At 49.4% G+C, this 19,677-nt stretch overlaps 1 protein-coding gene across 1 annotated transcript in view; it reads right to left on the bottom strand.

The window, feature by feature from the left end:
• col27a1b (collagen, type XXVII, alpha 1b) overlaps positions 1-15,209 on the bottom strand; it is a 45,610-nt gene extending 30,401 nt beyond the window's left edge. Inside the window, exons 1-7 of the mRNA XM_037482777.2 lie at positions 14,942-15,209; positions 13,919-13,983; positions 9,474-10,573; positions 7,969-8,022; positions 4,627-4,680; positions 2,543-2,596; positions 2,392-2,445 (exon numbers count right to left, since the gene is read on the bottom strand). Of these exons, the coding sequence (XP_037338674.2) occupies positions 2,392-2,445; positions 2,543-2,596; positions 4,627-4,680; positions 7,969-8,022; positions 9,474-10,573; positions 13,919-13,983; positions 14,942-14,994 (1,434 nt within the window). The 5' untranslated portion in view covers positions 14,995-15,209. The remainder of the gene's footprint in view (positions 1-2,391; positions 2,446-2,542; positions 2,597-4,626; positions 4,681-7,968; positions 8,023-9,473; positions 10,574-13,918; positions 13,984-14,941) is intronic.
• Positions 15,210-19,677: the final 4,468 nt, after the last annotated feature.

Below are 19,677 nucleotides of genomic sequence, written 5' to 3'. Positions count from 1 at the left end.
TCCCTAGTCCACAGATTTTTGTTACATCACAAAACTTATTTCCACTTGGCGAGCTCCACACTCCTTTTCCTGGATAAATCAGACTCAGCAACTAAAAAAGGCTACAGTATGAAAAGCTTATTATCCAAACACGAGGAGCAGGAAGGACCCATTATGAAGAGAAAAAAAGAGGGGCAGCACAGCCAATAAACAAAGTTAAGGGGTCGTTCCAGTTTGCCGTAATCAGAGCTGTCTGTGTAAAAAGGCTGCTTCCAACATTTTGGTATGAGACACACACACACACACACACACACACACACACACACAGACGAGTCTTACTTCCCCGTGCAGACCACTGACTGACTCCTGAGCAACCCCCCCCCCCCCCCCCATAGCATCTCCTCGCGTTTCCCACAACCAGAGAGAGGTTTTCTCTCCACGGCAGCGAATCCGAGACTAAAAATAAATAAAATAAAAACCTCTGGGCCCCCCCCCCGGTGTTACTGGCTAGATGGACGAGGGCAGGCGAGGGAACAAACCCTTCGGGCTTCATCTGTGGCACACACTGGAATTTCGGTGTAATTGGAATACTAAAGTACACTGTAAGTGGTTTTGGAACCCAAAAAAAAAAAAAAAAAAAAAAGAACAGCTGCAAGCAATACATGCGTTTGGTGGCTTTCAGAGGAGCCAAGCTGATTGATTTTATTAGCTGGATATTCTTTGGCTCTCACTGCTTGCTTTTTTTTGGGGGGGTGGGGGGGGGGGATCCGAGTGTATTTGAGGTTAAACACAGACTCGACAAGAAGGGCCCGGGATCCCACCTGAACCCATTTAGGAACCAGCAAGGATCCCAGATCGCCACAAATCAGCAGGAAGAAAAGCAGCTTTTTTTGGGGGGGAGTCCTCGCCATGACTACACTGGACGAAGACTCCTTGGGCGCCACGGCTGGTTTCACACAGTCAGCGCTGTCAGATCGCATATCAGATTGTTGTTAAATCGTTTTAAACTCTTACCGGTGTGTGTGTGTGTGTGTGTGTGTGTGTGTCTTAATAAGAGAAAAAGCTGCAACCAATGTTCCCCCATTGCGTAGGACAGCTGTGTTCCAATTAGCACTCTTCTGGCATTTGAAACCTGACCTCACTTCTCGTCTCATATCTTGCTGCTCAGTGTGATTCTGACAGCGAATAAGGAGCAGCGTGATGATGAATTGCCGAATTTAGAAAAAAGGAAAAAAAATGGACCTGTCTTTTTGCCCCCTGAAGCTTTTGTTTTCCTCGACAGATGTTGCCTGCGAGGTAATTCAGCAGAGTCTTCACTCTCATTTCATCCCATATTAAAAAATGATTATACCTGGAAGGAAATTTATTTGAACAGTGCAGTAATTAGTCCAAGTAGAAGAAGGGGATAAACCTTAATGAATTAGCTCAGTTTGGGTTTAATTGGGGAGTCGTGTCCCACAAATGCTGTTAATTAATTAAAGTAAAAATGCTGTCTAGATCCCAGGATCACTACTTGTTTTAGGAAGTGATTTTTCAAACAGGGATCCAGTGGGAACCAATGGATTCGGGGCCGAATGCCATAAACAGGGAAGGGAAGTGTTGAGAGATAAAGTAGCGCATTGCTGCATATGGTCTTCTTATGGGATTTGTCGAATATAAAAAAATGAGAAAATGCTCTAATGGAAGAAGGTGTTATGTTTGATTCTCCACTGACGTAAAAAAAAAAAAGGACGGATCACCGTTTTAAACAATGTGGAAAAACAAAGTCATTCAGTCATTTTCACACTCTGCGTAGAAGGAGAACCAAAAAGCTCTCACCACTTTCTTTATGTGTAATTACTGTTTGGGGGGCGGGCAAGGCCGAGGCCAAGAATAAAATGTACAAGGCTCCGGAGAAGAAGCTCTGCAAACCATCACTGGGCTGTCAGGATAACCCAGTTTCCGGGAAGAAGGCAATAATGTAAACCAGTAACCCAGAGAGGGACTAAACCCACAATCAGAAAGAGTGAATGTGCATTTTTCAAGGAAGCATGTAAAAAAACCTCAGCTCTCCTCAGCTGCCCTTCCCTCATTTGGGAGGTCTGCGGTATCTAAAAAAAAAAAACAAGAGTATTTTGACTCTCTGGGGTGGGGGGGGCGGAGCACAGGTGTGCTCTTTGAAGCCTGCCAAATGTAGAGGCAGCTTTCCAAACAGCGCTGGGCTGGAGTGTCTAAACATTGCAATCTCACAGATCCCTCCCCCCCCTCCGCGTGTGTCAAAGGCCGCCGAGGGCGCTCGGAGGGTGTACGTTTCCTTTGGAGATTCCCCCCCGCCCGATCCCATCGAAGAGCACAGCCCGGAAAACCGCAGCAAGCCCGATGCGAACTGCTACTTCCCTGCGGATTCAGAAGAAGGAAAATCAGACGGTCTACCTTGCGTCCATCTTGGCCGCGTAGTCCGGGTGGGCCCACGACACCGGGCTCTCCCTAGAAGAAAAAAAAAAACAACCCCAATACAAAAACAAATGAGGTGACGAATCGTGGAGCAGCTCTGGAAAAGGGGGAACGCTGGCGGCGTGCTCACTTTGGGGCCTTTTGGGGCGTGACCAGGCGACTGTCCAGGACCTCCTTTCTGCCCCTGGAAACACAGAAGACAGACGCAACATGTTCTCGTGCAAACATTTTCAGAGACACTACGAAGGGTTAGGGGGGGGGGGGGGGGGGTGGTGGGGCACAAAACGCTTAACTGCATATTTTCCGCGGCGTCCCGCCTCACAAGGTGCAGAGGGGTGCGCTTGTTTACGTTTACTCAAGGAGCGATGAGTTCCTCCTGCTCATTGGCGGGCAGAGTTTTATTTACAGTAAAGCGCGGCCCATTTATGCCGTGCCGGGACTCGGGTTTACACCGATGGGGAGCGACCCCGCGCATTCTTCTCCCTTTTTCGGGGCGGTGGGAACCCTGTCAGCTCTTTTCTGAGTCACCCTCCGAAACCGCCAGTTCGGGATCTCCGCCGTTGGAACGGAAGAGGCGCGCGGAGAAGTGGAACATTTACGGTTCTCATCACGTTCATTTAATAAAAAAAAAAACATTTAGGCTTGCAGAGAGATCTCACTTGGAGCCATCCTGGTGTCTTTCTTGGATTTATTCGTGCCAAAAGGCTCATAGTTCAGTTCGGCGGAAAATAAAATAACTTTTATTTATCTGGGTTACTGGAAAAAGTACAACGGGAGTCCCCATCTGCGGCACATTGGCCCTGTTGAAACCCAAAATGTGTTCTTGACGGCAACGACTTGGCATCGAGGAGCGACCCGCCGGGCCAAGAGCAGCAGCACGTCAAAGGTGTTTTCATCTCTCGTCCACTAAGGACTGCAAACTCCAAGAGACGCTGAATGGAGTCGTTTCTTCTGAAGGCTGGAAGCGACTCGTACCTTTCCCTCCGTGGTCTGCTCACGTTGCCTGTTGCGTCCAGAGGCTTCAGGTGCGGCGGTTTGTAATCCTTTTGATTTGGGCAAAGACACACGTGCGTTCGGGGGGGGTGCTGAGCCCCAAAACAAAACCTGGATTCGACAGCGTGGGAGCTTGTAAAACGGATTACTGTTGGTAAACCTTCCACTCACTTCAAATCATCGAGGATTTACTCTTTCTTTGACGTTTGAAATGTTCGGTCTAAGGGTGAAGTAGCCCTTTAAATCTACTACATATTAGTAGGTCGTTAATCATCGCCCCCCCCATCTACATGTCTGGTTGTCACATGCGGATATAGAAGCGCTCAAAGCTGAATCGCGCTTACGCAGAGTGTTTTTCATCCAGCGAGTTTTTTCAGAGTGCCGAACTGTGCCAGACCAGACTGGCCGCTGTTTGAGGTCAATGTGCACATGGGTCCAACTAAGCAGAGCCAATTGTGGTTAGACAACACAAATGCACTGTATAACGGAGCTTTCTCCCCCCCCCCCTCCCACGTTAAAGCACGGCCAAATTATGGTACCAATTATGTTGTTTTAAATGTTCTGAGAGTGGTAAATGCTTAAATTCAATGGATCAGGAGCATTTTCCACTTTAGTTTTCCCGTCATAGTTTAACATAAAGACTGTGATATCGCGTCTCTCTCTCTCTCTCTCTCTCTCTCTCTCTCAGACTGAGTACTTGCAAATGAGTCAGTCGGAAAGGCTTAAAACCGCTGTTCTCCCCTGAAGGGAAACAAAAGGCTTTTTGAGAGGCAAGACGAGTTGCCACGTGAAGCCAAGAGACTCCGAAGTTGCAAAAACAAACATTGACATTTGCATTGTTGTTCAAACGCTCGTTTCTTTAGTTGGACATAGACCAAAGATGAGTAAGCATAAACCAGTAAACGCTCTGCGATGTATTACTATTTCATTTACATCACAATCCCTTCCATCCCCGAGAGAGCCCTACAATGGAAAGTAACCTGAACCCTCGCTGTGTTATCTCAACAGGAGACGTAATCATTTTGTTGCTATTGCCAATTCATCATGACTCAAAGTGTAGACCTGAGGCCCTGCGGTGTTTTTTCTTCCAGCAGAACCATGAGCAGTTTTTTCTCAAGGACAGGCCTCTTGGATATGGGGGGAGGGGGGTGGGGGGGGGGACATATATTACACACAAAATACAGTGGGTTAGCTTTCTGCACACACTCCGTTGATCCGTACCTTCGCTCCTGGAGTTCCGGGAGGACCGGGGTTTCCATGAGGTCCCGGGGGACCCTGAAAAGAGAGACACACACACGCGAGAGGAAGTCACTGACGGGGGGGGGGGGGGGGGGGCTGTGTGCGTCGGTGCCGCGCATCCCTGCATTTCACATGCTGTGCAGCGCCCATCCGTCACGGCTTATCCCCCCAAAATGGCTTCCCTGCCGCAGGCCGTAGGTGTCTGTGATATGTGAAGCGCTTGGATGCAATTCATTGAGCCATCTGTGCATAAAGGCCTGATGGAAATGGCCCATCTCCTGCGAGTCGTGCCAAGTGAGGGGGGGGGGGGGGGGGGACAATACGGCAAGGAGGAGGCCAAAGCAGAAAGGAAAGGGAAGAAAAAAGGGACTACAAACTCAAGGCAGCAGAGAGGGATTGTTTTGGAGGAAAGGCATCCTTGTGAGGAGACTCCACACAGGATGCTGCAGAGTCCTTGTCCCGCCCTCTGACTCCACCCCCCCCCTGAGCACGAGGTGAAAGTGAGGGATTTACTGCAGTCAAGCAGACGAGGTGGACGTCTGGGGGATCCAATCCCTCTCTGTTTGAATTATCTGACTGTGGAGAGGAGTCAGGCAGCCCCCCCCCCCCCCCCCCCCCCCTTCCTCCACCCCCTCCCTCAAACAGGCCAGACCTCTCGCAGGCGCTCGCATCCGGACATATGGAGACACTTAACAGAAGCGCATCGACAGATCTCCTCCTCCTCCTCTACTCGCAGCATGCCCCTCCCTTTCCCTCGGCTCGGTATTTAAACGTGTGAGAGTTGTTATCTGGGTACTAGGAAGCAAAAGGGAGGAGGGGACGTAGAGAGAGAAGAAGAAAAAAAAAAGGGAGGTCTGGAGAGAGTGATTGCACATTCGCATTCTTGAGGTACACAGGGTGAGGAGGCATGCCGCCGGGGTGACGAGGTGGGCGGGCCAGTTGCTCACACACACACACACACACACACACACACACACACCTGAGGCCTGTGGAGGAAGGACACCTGTATGCCAGAGGTTTACCACGTGGGCCGATGACTCTTACAGGCGTGACACATGCAGCGCTACCGTTTTCACGGGGCCGTTAACCCCGGACAGACCTGCCCACGTCTGCAGCCCGATGATACCTCGACACGATGCGTAGGAAGACACCTTAACGCTCTTATTTTGGCGGGATCCTCGGTGCCAGCTATGGGCTGATTAGAGCAGCTGGATTTGCGACTAGCGAGTGTTTTTATTTATCTATTAAGTCCGCGAAATGTCATTTTCATGAAATTGGTATTGGTTGTGTGTAGCAGTACATCAAAAATAAAAATTACATAAATAATAACAATAATCACTGTAATAAACGTCTGTTTTTATTAAAAGACTACAAATCTAGAGATTTACAGATGCTTTTTACCGCCCGGCACTCAGGATCAATTCAAAGATAATGAGCAAAACTGACTCCTGGGGACTTTGTAACTTTTGACTCCATTAATATGCTCCTGATTAGCTTCAGCACAGGAAATAGAGGACGCGTCAGTGTGACAGAAGGCACTTGATCAAACCCCTGAGAGGACAGCCCACACGGAGAGCTCATTTCAATTTTACAACGTCGATAAATCAGTTCGGTTGTCGAGGGAAGGCGGAGGGAAGGCTCGCTGTCAGAGAGGCGAAGCCCCCCCCCCCCCCCGTGGTGGCGGGTCGCCCCGAAGCTTCAGCCCTTTCGAGATGAGCGAGAATACATTGTTTACTTTCTACTTGGAAATTCAAATGAGACGTGTGTGTCTTTCACTGCGCTCTGCAAACAAGGCAGTTTGATGGGGGTCAACGTGGAAGAAATGTATCGAGGCTTCATGACATCACAAGACTAAAGAAACCAAATCAGGTTCTGCTGTCTTTACCAGTCTTTCCAGTACATTTATATACACTATATATGATTTAAGATCAATCTCTACATACGTTTCTCCATTATTTCCGTAAAATTGGGGCAAAGAGCCATGGATCAAAGCTGAAATACATTAAATATGATATTGTGTTGGTACACAGTCTACAGTCAAAGCTTATTGATATATATGTTAAATTGTGTTAAAGCAATGCAACCACCTAATGGCCAATAGGCTGTTGCTTGGGATGTTAGTACGTCCACTAAATAGAGAAAAACACTGTGAAAGCAAATAATGGGGGAAAAACGTACTCCTTACTCCTGATCAACTCTTTTGCGTCATGAAAGTATGGTACGTGCAAAATATAAAACCCTGTGCTCATGTAAAAGCTGCTTTCATTCCCACCTGAACTTCCCCCTCAGGGTGTTTCTCTTGTGTTTTTTGTCTTTTTTTTGAGTCGTTGCCGCATGCAATCGGCTCTAATAAAGCGTGATGGCGAATGAACTCTGCAGAGGTCGGCGCTCTGCCGCACAGAGCTCCAGACGGGGTCTTAAGAAGGGGACAAAGCCCTCTTTCTTCCTCGTTTTTAAAGAGATTGGGTTGCCGCAGCTCACCGCTCCGAGGCTCCGGGGGCCCGGCTGCAGGGCCCGGGTGGGGGGGGGGGGGGGGGTGGTAGCTCATGCACGCCGCTCCTCAAGGAAGAAACGTACAGTATATGCGTGCATCCGAATTTTCAGCTAAGTACCGTGATGGCAAGTTAAACTCAGTGGAGAGGCATGCAGCTACACAAACACACACACACACACACACACACAACCATCAGTGGAGGTTCCCTGGAATTAAAACAACACTTGTCCCCTTGGACAAAATCATCTGCGCGGTGCGTCCTTGAAATTTCGTGCTCTCGCCCCCTCAGGCTCCATCAGCAGCTTGCGGCCGTGGAACTGGCATTTTGCTCCACAAACGGGAGACAAGGGGGGCGGGGGGGGGGAGAGTCCAGCAGACTGCTACGTGGTAGCTGTGCCTAATGCGAGCGCTGCTGCCTCTGGTGAGTGGGATTAGAGCACTTTGCTTTGGAATGAGATGTTTATGTGTCTTCACCCTCTAAAAAGCGCCTCATTTTTTTTCACGTCACCCCTGACGCCCACCGCCGGTCAACCCGGCCACTTGCAGCACGCAGGTTTGTTTTCGCTCTCCAGCTTTCTGCAAATGGGCCGTGGCAGCGAAGTCCAACCAACGTCTGGTGGCCGAATGAGGCTCCGCAATCCCAATGTGTCACCGAGGGCTCGATCGTAGCGGCCAACGCCGCACGCGGTTCTCTCACTTCAAAGGCGATCGGACGGCGTGATGAACTCGTCGTGATTGACTCGCCGCAGAGACGCGGTCGGGGCAGATTAGGGAAGAAAGGGGTAAATGAAAGGTGGTAATTGGAGAACAGGGGAAGGGAGAAAACTCACCCTGGGACCCCTCTTCCCTGGCTTTCCTGGCAACCCTTGAAGTCCTTGAAGGCCCTAAAATGAAGGAAACATAAACCGTGTCAATGATGAAGAGAAGAGAAAGAAACCTCATCAGTCAATACAGGGAAGTCAATCCAAGGGAACCCGAGTTTTGCTTTGAGCTGGTTGATTGTTTGATTGATTGGCTCATTTTCTTGGTCTTGGAGGAGACCAACAACTATAATTACTCTCTTTCATGCAGCATTCACTCTGAAAAGGCCAGAACGCTTCCAGCAACCTTTGGACTCTTTAGACTGAAGCCACAAGGCCGTGCACACGACACGATAAGCTGCTTGTAGCTGCTCGGCCTCAGGTCTTTACAGAGAGCGTGCGGTTTACAGGACGACCTCCATTATTAAACTACAACAATCAATGAATTAATCAATTAATTCAAAGCCTAATGTTCCGACAGGAAGCCACAAAGGTTTCCTTGGCCAATTAATGCCCATTAATGTCAAGTCTAATCCCAGTAAAAGAGGTATCGAAATACCCACCGATGGCTTCTGGTCAATGTTATAAACCTGCCTGGCGACGACGTGTGACCTGTACCTGCCTGAGTCTGTTGAGACTTTACGCTAATAGGTGACCTTTGACATACACCCGGGACACATGCGTTACTGTGCTGTCGGCATAGACAGAGCTGTGGGTTCCAGAGCAGCGGTGTTTTACTTAAAAACCTTCTCTTCGGTCAAACGCCTGGCCAGAACAAGACTGAGAAGTCCTTTTTAACGACGGAAAATGTGGGAAACCATCTCGTGTTCGGCAGGGGATCCGTGTCTTCAGCGTGAACACAGTCTACAAAAGAAACGAGATGATGGCGACTACTCTCCCCCACCAACTCTTTGCCGTGAAGTCATTAAACTTCTAATGAAGTTCAACTCATTAGTATTATTTCATTTCTTTCACGCCTGCAGTGAGACGTGAGCAATAGAAAATTGTAAAGATGACGACAACGAAACAGCTTTAAACTGGATAGAGAACTGCCATTACATAAAAATACCTTTTATATTCTTACCAGGATTGGTTCATTGTGCCGCAAGAGCTACTTTTAACCTTTGACCCTATCTATCTAACACCTCAGCAAAGGCTCTGAACACCAGTATTTCTTCCACTGCTGCTAAAAAGAAAAAAATCACACATTAATCGCCAAAGAAGTAGACGGCTCTAGAGAGCCTTTAACACCAAACGCAGTTCAAGAAGTGAATAAAAAGAGGGAAGAATGGCGCAAGTCTGAATCATTATCGCACCGACACACCATTGTCAAATGAGCAAACACTTCGGAGAAGTTGAATGTCATTGCGATCCAAATAACTTGGTGGAAAGAAAGTACTGAAATATAGAAAGGTCGACAGGTAAAAAACGTGCATTCACACATATTTTGCAAGATTAACACGGGTACAAAAAAAGCGCTTGTTGTGAACTCTCTCGTGCGCGGGGTACCGAAAAGGTGCGTCGGGTTGACTCACCGTCGGTCCCGGTTCCCCCTTCAGTCCGGGCAACCCGTCCAGCGGCGGGGAGGGGGCCGACTCCACGACAAACATTTGGAGGACGTCAGTAGCAGCCGCGGTGACAGGAGGAAGTGACGCGGCCTCGGCGTCCTGCGCGCTGCTCACCTCGGGCCTGGGGGCCGTCGCAGCTTCTTGGCTGGGCCGACGGCGCTCGTGGGGAAGATGGCCGCCCGGGGGAGGGACCGGAGTGAAAGCGGCTGTGGCGCTGGGGTCCGGCTGCGGGCCGTTGGCGGGTTGCGGCCAGGGAGGCAGATCCATTCCTCCGGCTTTCCAGGGCTTTGGAGAATCGGCATCTCCTGCTTCAGTTGGTTCCGACGGGCCGTCTGCCCATTCGGACATCTCCGTCGGCGGCGGCGGCGGCGGCCGGGTCGGAACAGGCGCCCCGATGGCGATCACAGGCAGCATGGGTGGAAGCGCGGGCCGATACGTGTCCGCCTCCCTGCACTGCTTCTTGATGTAATCGCAATAGTTGTGAGCCGCCTGCGCGGACGGGTAGATGTCGAACTGGCAGATGGCGCCTTCGAACGGCACCGAGCCGGGGTCCATCTTGCCCAGCAGGAAGGAGCCCTCCGCATCCAGGGCCTCCTCCTCCTCCTCCTCCTCCCCCCCCCCGGGGTGCAAATCCGCGCGGGCGACCCTCCCCCCGCAGGACGTGTGCAGGGACACCCGGCGGCCCTGGATGCCCACGGCGAGGCTGTGCCACCGGCCGTCCTGGACCTCGTGGTCGAAGGCCGCGGGGGTCCCCGCGCCGACGCGCACCAGGACCCTTCCGCGCAAGAACTGCACCCCGAGCTGCACCTTCCCCTCCCTCGACAGGGCCGAGAAGAGGAAGGCGCCGTTGACCCGGTGGACGGACAGGCCCAGGATCAGGGAGAGGTTGGCGGCGGCGTACGACGCGGGGAGGACGGCGCGCAGGGGCGCCCGGAGGCGGGCCCTCGGCGTGAGGATGACGCCGGACTTGAAGGGGATGACGCCGCCGGGGACGGGTCGGTCGCTCGAGGTCGACGACCCGCCGGGCCTCCGGCCGGAAAGCCCGAGCTGCTGCAGAACGTCCACATCTACAAGAGAAAAAGGGGCGACGGTTAAGCAACCAAAAATGCAGATTTTTTTTGCATGCACTATTTTTTGTGTTTTGGCGAGAGGTCCAAACCGCAAAGTGACTGCACCACATGACATTCAAAATTAAAGGCCAATTGCACAACACATTCAGCTTTATAGATTCCCCTATATAAAAAAAGCAGTAATATAAGTGATATAAGTTCCGGTGATTTGCCGCAAATGATGTGATCGTCGCGTCGGCGCCAATTAGGCGGATCTTTGGGAAGCGGCGGCTGAGGGGGACCCCCGGGGGGGGGGCGGCGTCGGGGGTTTCCAGGATGGCACATGGCACATGGGACCCACGGGACGTCGTCTGCTGATGAACGACGGTGGCTCCCACACAAAAAAACCACTCGGGCAGCGTTTCCTGCAGCGTTTAATTGCTACTTGGATGTCAGGGAGACAAATGTGGCCAATTCTTCACATATTGAAGTCTTAGCGTGTATTCTATATCGCTGCAATTTCGCACGGCTTTAATTATATCCACATTTTTGGAGGTGCTTGCAGCAACATTGATGGGGAGACTTTTTCGACTATGAGCGTCTCCTCGTCTACTGGCAGTGCGCTGGTTGTGATACTGATAGGACAAGTAAAAACCTTTCATTTAGCTCCGATTCAAGGATGCACAATATATGAAAGGTGTGATCAAAAGTTACAGCCAATTAGTATTCTGCTTAAATGTATTTTGAATGTTATGATCACAACTTCATCATTCAACTTATTGAAAAAGATGTATCTAAAAAGCATTTATTACTTTTCAAAACCAGTCATCATTAAATAAAAAAAAGCATTCGGTTTAGTACGTTTGGAAATGAAAGAAGAATTTAAAGTACATTAAAAAAGCTAAAATATTACATAACGAGCTCCACCATCCATCCTCCTCCGGACTATAACAGAACAAATGTGTGCAAGACTAAAATAAACTGCTAAATTCTGTATTCCGACTCAGCAGAGGAGGAACGAGTATAGATATAGATGCTAGACACGGGGGGTGGGGGGGGGGGGGGCCCAGTGTGTGCCGACAGTGGGAGGTCCGCTCGATAGAAAAAACCCACAATATGCAAATGGAGAAATCAAACAGGAAGTGAGAAGCTCCACACAGAGCTGAGAGGAAGGCGCAGGGGCTCAGGATCTACTTCTTACGTTGCGTATCTTCAGAGTCTCAGCAGGAGCCCCCCCCCCCCCCCCCCTCCCCCCCGCGGCTCTTTTGTGACATCTCGATGAGGTGAAAAGAAAAAAGAAGAAAAAAAAAACACAACAGCACTAGAGAACACGACCGGCAGGTTGCGCGGACTAATGCATTCTGGGCACTTTGGACGAAGCGCTGGTTCTCGGGAACATCACATTGTAAACATTCAATTCAACTACATAAAAATCAAAGAACACCGTCTCCCAAGAGTTGGGTTTTTTTTCCGGTTACAATCGATAAGAGGTGCCTGGGGGCGTGAATGGAAGGCCGCCGATAGACGCCTCCTCCAACCAGCCGATGTCATTCATTATTTACGATATTATTATGTTCTCAGTTACCCTTTTCGCACATTCAAACGGACCCAACATGGGGGAGTACACTCCCGGGGTGCGCGCCTCCATCTTGTTACGCGTTAATTATTGACAATCATTAACACCGCCCTCTGCCCAGATGGCATCAATTACCGCCAACCAGTAACCATGGAGCTGCTGGTTTGATTCTCGGCACGACTCAGTTGATGATTGACTCGTCATGTGACAAATAAACGGTGTATGTGAGCCAATAGTGGATGAAAGCAAGGATCACTTCCCAGGCTTGTGATGTCAGCGCTTTATGTTTTATTTGTTGGTTTGTTGGACAAGGGCTAGGGGCCCCCCCAGTTGGGCGAGCACCGGTGTAACCGTTGCCTGTGACGCTTTCACTGGTCTCACTGGTAAGGGTTCTGATATTATTACTGTCTTGTGCTGTTTCCAGGGGTGCAAACTCATCAGGGATGAAAAAGGTGATTTATTTATATAATTGCAGCTAAAGTTGTGTTTTCTGTCTTTAATGTAAAAGGTACATTTTTTTGTTTGTTTTCTCCCTTTGATTTTTTCAAAAGTTACATTGAAATAGACACTGTACAATCCGATAGCCTGTTAGCCTACGTTAGCTAGCCTACCTATTACGTCATCGAGGCAGCTACAGACCCGAAGAGGACACGAGTTGGCAAAAACGAACGAGCTTGAAGGAAATATTCATAAACAGTAGAACTGCCAAACAAATGGTTTTATTGCAGATCTACACAAATCACACAAATTACCTTTTTTGGAACCAAAAAAACGGCGAATTTTGCCGAAAAGTGACGAGTTTGCACCCCTGTGTTGCTGCTTCGCTCAGCGTGGTTAAAATGAGGCAGGACACTCACCGTTTCATTGAAACGAGACACGAACCGTTACAGGTAAAGAAACCCGGAGAGAGCTGGGGGGACAGAAACATGCACACAAGGCTCTTTAAAACAGTTTTAACGGAAAGCCGAGTGCACCTCAACCCGAGGAGGAGCGCAGCGGGAGCTTTTTTTTTTCCCCCGCGAGACCACGAAGGCGTCAGAGAGACGGCTCGCTGGGCCCTTTCCAATCACATCCCCCAGCCGAAATAAAACCGCCGAGGCTGTTGAGAAATGACATCATCAGCACAGCGGTCATGTGCGAGGAATGCCCCGCTTCAAGCCAGCTTCTGACGTTCCCGACCCCGAGAGCGTGGGATGGCGTGAGAGCACAGTGTGTTTGCGCAGAAAAAAGGAACAAAAGGCTCAAGAGCAGGAAAACGGGAGGGTGGGGGGGGGGGGGGGGGGGGGTTCTACTTTTAGGTACAAATTAGGTCCAGTTCAGGTGTCTGGGTACACGGACATCTACTGCATCAAACAGCGATGCTAACGGAGAAGCAGCGGACCGAGCCGTTAGTGGGGAAACATGGATGCCGATCACATCGGGCCCGGGACGTTCCCTGGATCAACAAGGTGGATGTTTTCACTTTCTTTATCCATTCTGGGTTCAGAAGACATACAGTGGTATGAAAAAGTTGACTTTTGTTTAAGTTACTATTGCACACTTTCTGTAAATCCCCACAATTTCACTTCCGAAAGATCACTGTGTTTGTCTGCTATATGATATATTTAAGTGAAATTGCTGTTCCGAACCACCATCGATACATAAAGGAACATCTTGAAAATGACATGGGGTGCTCAAACTTTTTCATACCACTGTATCATTATTGGTGGCTCGCTGTCCACCGGGCCCGTTTTGCGCCTCTTCCTGCTGACCTTGTGACCTCTAGTCCCACGAGGGGGCGCGCTTACCTTGCGCTTGTGCCAGCCGCAGAGAGCAGGCGCAGCAGAGTACGGTCCAAAGGATCAGAATTCTCCTAAAAAAAAAAAAAAAGGGGGGGGGGCAGACAAAGAGCAAGAGAAAATTTACAACGTAGAATGGAAGATACGCCACAAAGACTCAAACGTGTTTCAAGACAACAGGAGAACCCGCCTTGGTTCCCATGATGCACTTTTTTGACCGCTGGCTTTGAAAATGTTTGAGCAGATGTCATGTGCATCCTTCAACTTCACAGCGCTGATCGTTCTCTCGCGGAGACGATTGGGGGCCTTCTGAAAAAGGGGCTGTGGACCCGGAGCCGGGGGGGGCGGGGGGGGGTTCTATTAAGAACGCTACGTTCTATTACATCCACGGGGGGGGTCAGCCACTGACACGGCGGCTGTCGGTTGGAGCTTTTTAAAAGTCGGGTCTCCCGCCTTTTTGCGGCCCACCCACTGCTCTCACACTGACATCAGCAGAAAGAAGGGAGAATGGGGGGGGGCAGTTTGTGAGTTGTATATATGATGCAACATTTTTGGACTTTTACTTCCCCTCCCATAGGGACAGCCGGCCAACCAGCTGAGTGAGACACAGCTGGGGAAGGGGTGGGGGGTGGGGGGGGGGGGGGGAAGAGACTGTCTCCTCCTCTCATACATCTCCCCCAAATCAGTCCCAGATCACTTGGCAGCTTGAGCTGCAAAAAAAATATCCACGGCGTCAGGAACCCCCAAAGAGCAAAGCGGGTTTCCATAAACTCATTTTTTAAAAAAAGAAAAGAAGAAGAGTGCAAGCTGCAGCCTCTTCCCGCCTCAGAACTCACTCATTTTCCGCTTTAAACGGTTCGGCTCGTGCGAGCGCAACAGAAAGGTAGACACGAGCTGAGAGACGCAGGTGATGTTGAGGAGCACGTGACCCCCCCCCCCCACACACACACACACACACACTTCCTTCACCTCCTGCACCTCAGGTCGTTTGAGAGAAAGTAAGAATTGTATTAAAAAAAAGTATCGACTCACCCCGCGACTCCGGTGCCTTTGAGTCCGGAGTACGGGGCATTGTCCGGCTCCATTGCGGTTACTTCATTCTTACTTGGGAGGTTTTTTTTCTTCCGCAACAGTCCAGACGAGGCAGACCGAGTTGTTCCATTCCAGAGTGTAACAAAACACACACACAAATCACACGGCCCGGGGATGACCGCCACCGGAGAGCCTGCTTTCCCTCATTGTTGCTGCCTCTCCTTCCAGGTGATGACTTTTTGACGCTGAGCTCCACCTGCGCGCGCGCGCGCCTCCCGAGCTTTGTTCCAGTCTTCCGCCACCCCCCCCTCCTTTTTTTTTTGCGCCTTTAGTTGGAAGTTCAATGAACGTCACTCACGTCCAAGTCCGGTCCAGCCTTCCCCCTGCGAACCGCCGGTGTGCGCGTGCGTGCCTGCGTGTGTGTGCGCGCGCGTGTGTGAGTGAGTGTCCGGACTTCCACAAACTGAAAGTTTATTGCAGACTGAAGGAGGTCTTGGGGAATGGGAAAGGGGGGGGGGGGGGTAAACACCTCCCTCTGTCGCCCTCAGCTGACATCGAGGGAAACAGCTCCTGCTCCTCCAGCTCAAGGTGAGTTTTTCCCGCGAAGTGTACGATATCTCGTGGTTTTTTTTTTTTTTGCATTTAAAGTTTGTTTCTTTTTTTCGTTTTTTTTAAAGAGTTCGCTCACTTGTCACACATCACAAAGCAGTGTTTTAACAGAAGCAAATACCGCGGACGAAAAACCTTGAGATGGCAACGAGCTCCAGAGGTAAGAAGACCTTGAGTTGAGATTGCTTTAACAAATTAGTGAGTGCTCCCTTGTGGACAAACTGTGTCATGGCAACTCTGTTTCTAAAATACCACAACAGATGCATTTTACCTTCATATACTGGAATGTGTTTATCACTTAGTAATAAACACAAACTGTGATAACGGAACATAACACGAAGTAAGTAACCTCCATACATTCACATCGCCAAACACATATATATACATTCATCGGGACAGTTTTAACTTTTACATTATCATTTGTTTGACGGGTGAAAACGTTGTGTTGTTTTTTTTTTTTTTAATAATTGACTGATTCCCTTCATCAAGTGAAAAGTTAAACCGGTGGACCGGCCTTTATTCACCTCCGGCCTTACCGGTTGCGCTGGTCCCAGTATGTGTGCGTACGTGTGCATGCGTGTGTGTTTGTGTGCATACGTGTGTGTGTGTGTGTGTGTGTGTGTGTGTGTGTGTGCCGTCGGATGCTGTGAAATTCCTCTGCCATAGTAAAAGTCCTCATTGACCCTCCTTTGGCAAACGCGCTGTGACAGTGTCCGGGGGAGACCCAACAGAGCGCCGATTCAGCCGCTTGCAACCGGATCTCCCCCCCCCCCCCCACCCCCTCCCTCCTCTCCTCACACAGAGCCCCCTCTCAGCTCGCCCTCTCCTTGAAAGGAGCACCTCCCCGGTTTACCTGTATCTGAGCTCCTGTCCGATGGGGCCTTTTTGTTACAGGAAGGCCAGTGTCCCCTCGGCCCTGCAGGAGAAGTGCAGCGAGGAAGGTCTACCAAGCCGCGGGGGGGGGTTAGGTTTCACCGGGGGGGGGGCGGTAATGATTATTGCAGCCGCCTATGGAAGCGACTCTCAAACTGTGGCTGAGATGTGTTTGTGGAAGCGTACCTGGGGGAAGACCTTTTGTGAGCTTGAAGGAATGGTTGGACTTTTGCACAGGCGTTTTGCCCCTTTTGGTTAGCATAGCTTAGCATAAACACTGGAAACAGTGGGGCTTGTGGCTTTACGGGGGCCGAGTACAAAAAAAAGTCAGGCGTTTACCTCCCGGCAAAAACCACAGTCTGACGTTCTCAGCCTGGCAGCGCGTTAGCCCCGACCCGCCAGATGGTTAGATACTCAGAACCATCTGAAAAAGCCGTCACGGGGGGGAGGGGGGGGGGGAAACATTTTGGAAAAAAGGCCAGGCACTTTCCAAAAATAAAGCTTGGCAGGTGATTGGACGAGTCCCGCGTTGATTGAACTCATGTGGACGGCTGTCAGGAGAAGAGCGATAGTGTCCTTTTCATCGAGTACAACTGTCCCTGCTGTTCTTTGTTCTGGTTTTAACGAAGAAATGCCGCTTTTTTTTTTTTTTTATACAAGCAACGACTTCCTCCAGTCTCCCATCGAGGCCCAAACCCCGACTCATGGAAGCCCCCGAATGACCTGTGCACGACAGAAAAAAAACCCAAAGTGTACATTTTGCTAAAAGACATCTGCGGGCAACTTTAAAAATGATCAGTCTTTTACGAGTTGCATTTCTTCCACTCGTCGTCACATGTGACTGCCATCCCAGGACCCCGTCTCTAACCGATGACAGGTGTGGATGGGCGCTGTGACGGTTTGTACTCCAGACCAGCGCCGGGGTAATGGGAGTCAGCTGGCCTCCTTCTCCAACATGACGATGGGTATTAGGAGCTCAGTGGTCTGCAGGATATTGGAGGGATTTCGTGCAGACGGACAGCGTCACCGTGACCACGGCTTCTATACCACGCGCAAAGAAAATCACCGTTTTATTTAAAGATCAAAGTCACACTATCCATCAGACACATTTACTTGTGGAGGATTTGAATCTTTTGACTGACAGTCGGCTATGAGATTTTAAAAAAAGCATCCAAAGAGCAGATGGTCATTTTAGGTTATCTCTCTTTCTTCTTTCTGCTTTAATAATCGGCCTCTGTAAGAACTTTGAATATAGCACACAAATTCTCTCTAGCAATGGGTGACTTAAAATCTATGGAAATAAAGAAAAGTTAATAGGTAAAGGAAATGTGCATCTTTTCTTTATATTTCTATAATTTGAAACTAAACATATCTGGCATTTGAACTGTTGTCTTGAACAAAACAAGCAGTTTGCAAACTCAACTTTGTGACTCTGAGGTCTGAGAAATAGTTCTAAAAAATGATTTATGAAAACATGAAGCATGTCGAGAACAAAGTACAGTGTAGAGAAATGGTTTGAGTGTTTTATCAAGGAACATTGTATCTGCCTGTAACATACAGTATTACAAACAGTACATTTTTGACAAAGTAGAGTGAATACAAGCTTTAAAGCTGCTCTAATGAATATTCCTATATCATAAACAATGACCAAATGCTAATGTGTAACGTCACAGAAGCGAATGGCGCCACAGCGCTGTCAGCGATAACCCGATCGGTTAATTCTGTCCACCTGCTGGTCACATTCACCTCGTCAGCGCAACCCCACTCATTCAGGTCCACTGGTCCGAAGCACAACTCCAAATGAGGTTGCTTTGTGTGAATGTAGAGATACAGACAGAATGCATCATTTAAACTCTCTGCTCCCGGGTCCGACTCTGCCTTTTCAGCCAGGAGACAAATAGCTCTTTGCTGGGGTTTTTTTTTTTTTTTTGTGGCGCAATTTTCAGGATTTTCTTCGCACAGATCAAGGTCTCCTGAGAGTTTGGTCTTTCCAGATAACAACTGATGAATTATTAGTGACGCGTGTTTTTTTTTAGGGTCACGCTTCATGTCTGGTGAACCTTTTCGTTGTAACCACAAGTCTTTTCCACCCATCAATCGTCCGAGGCGCCGAGTCACGCAGCAGCGGTTCACACATTTCCTCCTCCAGCCATGTGACCAGTGTGCACATCACGAGCCACGTGGTGGACCGCGGCTTCTTCTTCTCAAATCTCCGCAGTGTGGTAAGAATGTTTTTCTTTTGAAAATCGGGCACAAAAACTCTTTAATTCTTTCTCCGAACGCCACATTAGACGTGGCGGCGGGTTTGCCGATTCCTCACCCACGCAGAGCTGCAGAAAGGCCGCCGCCGCCGCCGGGTTTGAGGCATTGTTGTGGTGACATTTTAGCGGAGGATCAAACCGCCGGTGAATAAGCCGCGTTGAAAAGCTGCTCTTTCAGCCAAATGTCAAACAGCGGCGCGCCGCATTGTTCGAAGAGACGGCTCGGCGGCTTTTCAGTCGCCGCCATCGCAGTGCTGTGTCCCACAATATATTTTAATGGGACTTTAATACTGTTATTTCAATGCCTTTCAGTTTCACTCAAACAATCCCACAAGATCATTGCTTTCTAAAGTTTGACTTGAGATGAAGCAACTGTGAACTCATCATTTCAGGTTTAATATGTGTAAGACTGAGAGGGGTTGTTTCATTTTGAGTATTTTTAGAGCCCTAAATGGATATAACTTCATAACGAGGCAATTTTTTATAATGGAAAAAATCGTTCTTTTTCTTCTTCCCATCACCTGGTATTTATTTTGTGATCCTTCCTGTGGTTTGGACCCTCTGTGCCACCTGTGGGACACTAAAATACACCCGTGACTGTACTACTAATGCAGCTAAAGGCTTCACCTTAACCATCTAGTCTATAAATTGCTGATCTGGAGATCTGGAGAGCCCCCTCAGCGTCCCTCAGCCCGAGCACAAAGAGCGAGCCAACGTCAACTTCCTGCTCCCTTTTTTTCTTGCTTCTTTGCTCCCGAGGAGGCGGGGGACACTAGAAGATATTAATACTGCAGCTAATGGAGACCAGCGCCGGTCACCTGGGAGGCTTTTCTGGCGGAGCGATTCCATTTCAGCGAAGCCACAAATCTGCGTCGCACAAACGTTGCACAAGCGGCACTTTGCACCGACTAGACAAAACAAAATGACCATGTGCCTGTAGTTAATGCAGAACAGATTTTAAATAGTCCCAACAGAGGGTTCGCTGCTCCGACA

This window comes from Pungitius pungitius, chromosome 5 (assembly GCF_949316345.1).
Source record: "Pungitius pungitius chromosome 5, fPunPun2.1, whole genome shotgun sequence".
NCBI classification, from domain to species: Eukaryota; Metazoa; Chordata; class Actinopteri; order Perciformes; family Gasterosteidae; genus Pungitius; species Pungitius pungitius.
The sequence above is the reverse complement of the archived record's forward strand: the minus strand, read 5'-3'. Positions and strand labels throughout refer to the sequence as shown.